This window comes from Octopus bimaculoides, chromosome 18 (genome assembly GCF_001194135.2).
Source record: "Octopus bimaculoides isolate UCB-OBI-ISO-001 chromosome 18, ASM119413v2, whole genome shotgun sequence".
NCBI lineage: Eukaryota > Metazoa > Mollusca > Cephalopoda > Octopoda > Octopodidae > Octopus > Octopus bimaculoides.
In genome coordinates, this window is record NC_068998.1 from 50,663,452 (window position 1) to 50,667,353 (window position 3,902).

At 36.2% G+C, this 3,902-nt stretch overlaps 1 protein-coding gene across 5 annotated transcripts in view; it reads right to left on the reverse strand.

Annotated features, from left to right (window-relative positions):
* The window catches only part of LOC106875521 (ABC transporter F family member 4), a 114,636-nt gene that overhangs the window by 17,905 nt on the left and 92,829 nt on the right, over positions 1–3,902 (reverse strand). For all 5 annotated transcript variants that reach the window (XM_014923710.2, XM_014923711.2, XM_052974548.1 and 2 more), the window contains one exon: positions 2,304–2,654. In XM_014923710.2, the coding sequence (XP_014779196.1) occupies positions 2,304–2,654 (351 nt within the window). The remainder of the gene's footprint in view (positions 1–2,303; positions 2,655–3,902) is intronic.

Consider the following 3,902-nt stretch of genomic DNA (forward strand, 5'->3'; position numbering starts at 1 on the left):
TTGTATATGTATTTACCTTTGTACCTGTGTGCCAGACAGAATTTATCTTTTGGACGACGTTAATCAGTCTCCCAAGATCGCATCAATCAAGAAATTATAATTATCAAGTTTATACAGTAGGACAATGTATTTATCCAAATAACCAAGTGCGATAAAACATTCACCACCACCACCGCCGCCGCCGCCACGACCACCGCCACCGCCGTAAACTGTACCAATTTTAAATATGCGCAAAAGCAATTTTCAAGATACGACCCTCAAAATCTGAAGGAGCATTGAAACAATTAGAAAGCATTTTATGTTTTTCAATATTTCACAGGCAGAAGGCGGTGAGCTGGCGGAATGGTTAATGCGCCGGATAAAATGCTCAGCGGAATAGCGTCTGTTTTCGTGTTCAGAGTTCACATTCTCCCAAGAGAAGGGAGGTTGATCGATTAAAACACCTCCAGCATTTGACTGCTATTTCATCGACGCCTGAGGGATGAATCGCAAAGTCGATCACGGATGGGTTTGAAGTGTGAACGTAAAGTGCCAAACAAATACCACAAGGTTACATTTCAGACGCTCTGACAATTTTGAAACTTCCTCGCCCCTTATAACCCTAATTAAAACATTACAATCGAAGGAAGAGATCACATGACATACTAGGATCTCATTATGGAAGGTCAAGCCTGACACTTTCTAATATTACAAATATACTTGGTATTTCACAAGAAAATCAAGAAAACTTTGATAAGGGTAATGACAGAGACTCACTAAATTCAATAAAGACTGAATATATTACACCAATTAGATTGTTTAATATTCAGCGCCATTAACACGATTTCTGAATCTGTATGCATATGCTATCATTGTCTTAAATCTAACTCTCTCATTAGCATATAATGCAAACAACTTCGTTTGTCGATTCAGCCTGATTCTTATCAAAGCCAGTGCAAGATAATAACATATCGTTCAGTTAGTAATTATAAAGATTATAGCTTTTAATGGTGGAATGAGATTTCCTGAATAGTTTGACACTTTCGTTCGTGTTAACCACGACATTGTATCGCCTTTAGAAATATTTTGCTATTCATCTCCTCCGGGATATTACCATTTGGAACTAATCATCTTTCTCGTTTTGCTGTCATTACTCCTATTTCTTTCATTCCAAATACGAATTAATAACTGAACCTGGAAATTTACACAATAACCATAGAGACAAGTCGATGTGTATGCTCAAGAGGTTTACGTTGAAGCTTGATTTCCTAACAGTCAAATACTGTATGAGACTTTAAATATTTATCCCTTCACACTAAAATTTCAGACCTTGTGATTATGTAAGAAGGAATTATCGCAGGTGATGCATTGGCAGAATATTTTGAGAGTTGATATTTGTTCTAGCTAAGGCGGCGAACTGGCTGTATCGTTAGCACGTCATTGATATTTAACCCTAGGACCCAACTCTGACTGATCAAACCCATGATGATCAAATGCATTCCAATCGAGACCTTCTTTTTGTCTTTTGTTTTATTTCACCCAGTACCCGGGACTACATTAAGCAATCTGCGCTTCTATTACACATATATGCCTCCGTATGTATGTATTTATACGCATATCTATGCATACACATAAGCACACGCACACAAAAACACAGATATGCATACGTACTCATGTGTGTGTGTTTGTGTGTGTGTGTGTGTGCATACATACGTACTGACATACATGTATGCATACATACATACGCTTCATTAAAACAGCTGAGGAAGCGACTTAGAGTCGCAACGACACTAACTTTTGGGTGTACGGACCCTGACGAATAGTCGAAACAGCTGTAAGGTAAAGAAAGTGATTACGTAACTTCTGTTCTTTTGTCATTCATTTATTAATATTACGTTTTGTATTGACCTTCTGAGTCTTATTAAGAGACAGAAGCAGAGGGCGTTGGACAAGTTACACCTCGTCGTTGCCCAATCAAACTGATATTGTCACGTATAAGTATGATTTCTGTTACTACTATTTCCGGGACTGCTATTGCCAAATGCAATCATCATATGTGTGTGTGTTTGCGTGCTCGAACATATGTATTGTGTATGCATATGTATATATACACAGATATAAGTTTAGGAGTATACGCACATACACATACACACACAAATAAACACACACACACACACATACAAATATAATATATGTATTTACATAGACATGTACAAATATAAAACCGAATTAGAACATATATTACATAAAGGGTAACATCATTCTCTTAAATATGTTTCTTTTTGACATTTTGATAATATTTTTATCACACTCTCATCACATACCTTTTTCAGTTTCTTCTTCTCGCCGTCTTTCTTCAGCTTCTTCTTCTGCCTCCTCTTCTTCCTCCTCCTCTTCTTCTTCTGCTTCTGCTTCTTCTTCCAGCAGTCTATTCCGAAGTTTGTTTTCTTTGTCCAGTTCATCAAGCATTAATCGAAAATTTAACGCCGCTTCTTCTTGTCTCTCCTCCTCAGCGTTTAATGCTGCCAAGTTCGATAACTCTTGCTCTTTCAAGCTTTTCGCATTTTCGTATCTCGCAACGTCATCGTCCATCTCTTCTTCCTCTTCGTTTTCTTCTTCATTATCGACTTCGTCATCGTCGTCATTATTTTCCTCTTCTTCAACATCATTCTCACCTGAAGAATAAATGAAAAAACAACACATAGATAAATCTACAGTATGTCTACGTTGTTATTATTATTCTTACTGTTGCTATCATTACTATTGTTATTTTAAATTAATTTTACACTCATCAGGTATGTGTTTGTTTCGATCTCTGTATTGTGGATTTCCGTCAAGTGAAAAACGTTTGGGTTTTTGTTTTATATTTTTGTGAACCGACCTTCTACATAAAGAGGTAAGAATTTAATTTTCTGTATTTCTTTCACTAGTTTTTCCGAAAGTAGGAGGATGAAAATGCCTTTGATTTGTAAAGAAAATTTTTCTTCAGCTTCCAAATTAAGAAAGATATATCTTCAAACTCCCACCAACTCAAGAAAAGTTTTACGAAAAGTAAATACACAAAAAGAAAACAAATTCACTTTCTCAGCAGAATACACATATTACTCAAGGAAAAAAGAACGAGAATTTTTCTGATAGAAAATAATAAAATTATTTTCAACAATTTATATGAAATAAATATCAATTGCGTAACAATAATAACAATAATAACAATAATAACACACATTTTCGAAACGAAAATATAGGCTAGAAATATCATCACCCATTCTTTTACTAATATGGTTTCCAATAAATAAGTTAAATCACGGATTATCTGGTAGAGAAAAGTCTTCCTGGCAGAGATATGTAACAAAAGAAGATGCATCGCTATCTCAGTATCTATGTCTCATCAAAATGTAATAAATATTTGTATCTCAATATCCACAAAGGCCTTTTCCCTGCCCCATGAAATAGCAACACTGACCGGTTTATGGAATAATATTTCTTCGATCGAGGGAGAACAGCTTACAGAACTATAAGCATAATATTCGAAACTTAAAACGGGGCAAAAAATACAAGCCAAGCTTGAGAGTTACACACCTTGTCTGAGATTCACTTCACATTATATAGGATGATATAACACAAGAATCACGACGAAGAATATTAGCGACTCCGTTGTACCTTCATCTCGGCATCAATTTCTGTGATAAAATACGGAAATGTGATCAATATGTAACCGGGTGGATCTATGCAGATTCCAGTAAAGCCCACGCTGTCGAATTCCAAAGACCATTCCAAAGTTGTTCTCTCGTCGTGTGTGCAGGAAGAAGATTCATAAGATTAATGGTGTAGAACAAACAGCCCAGATTCTGCGCATGTTTCGGGAAAAATCATTTGAGACTGAAGGAGGTCGAAAGCTAGGGTCAGCAGAGACTGCATCAACG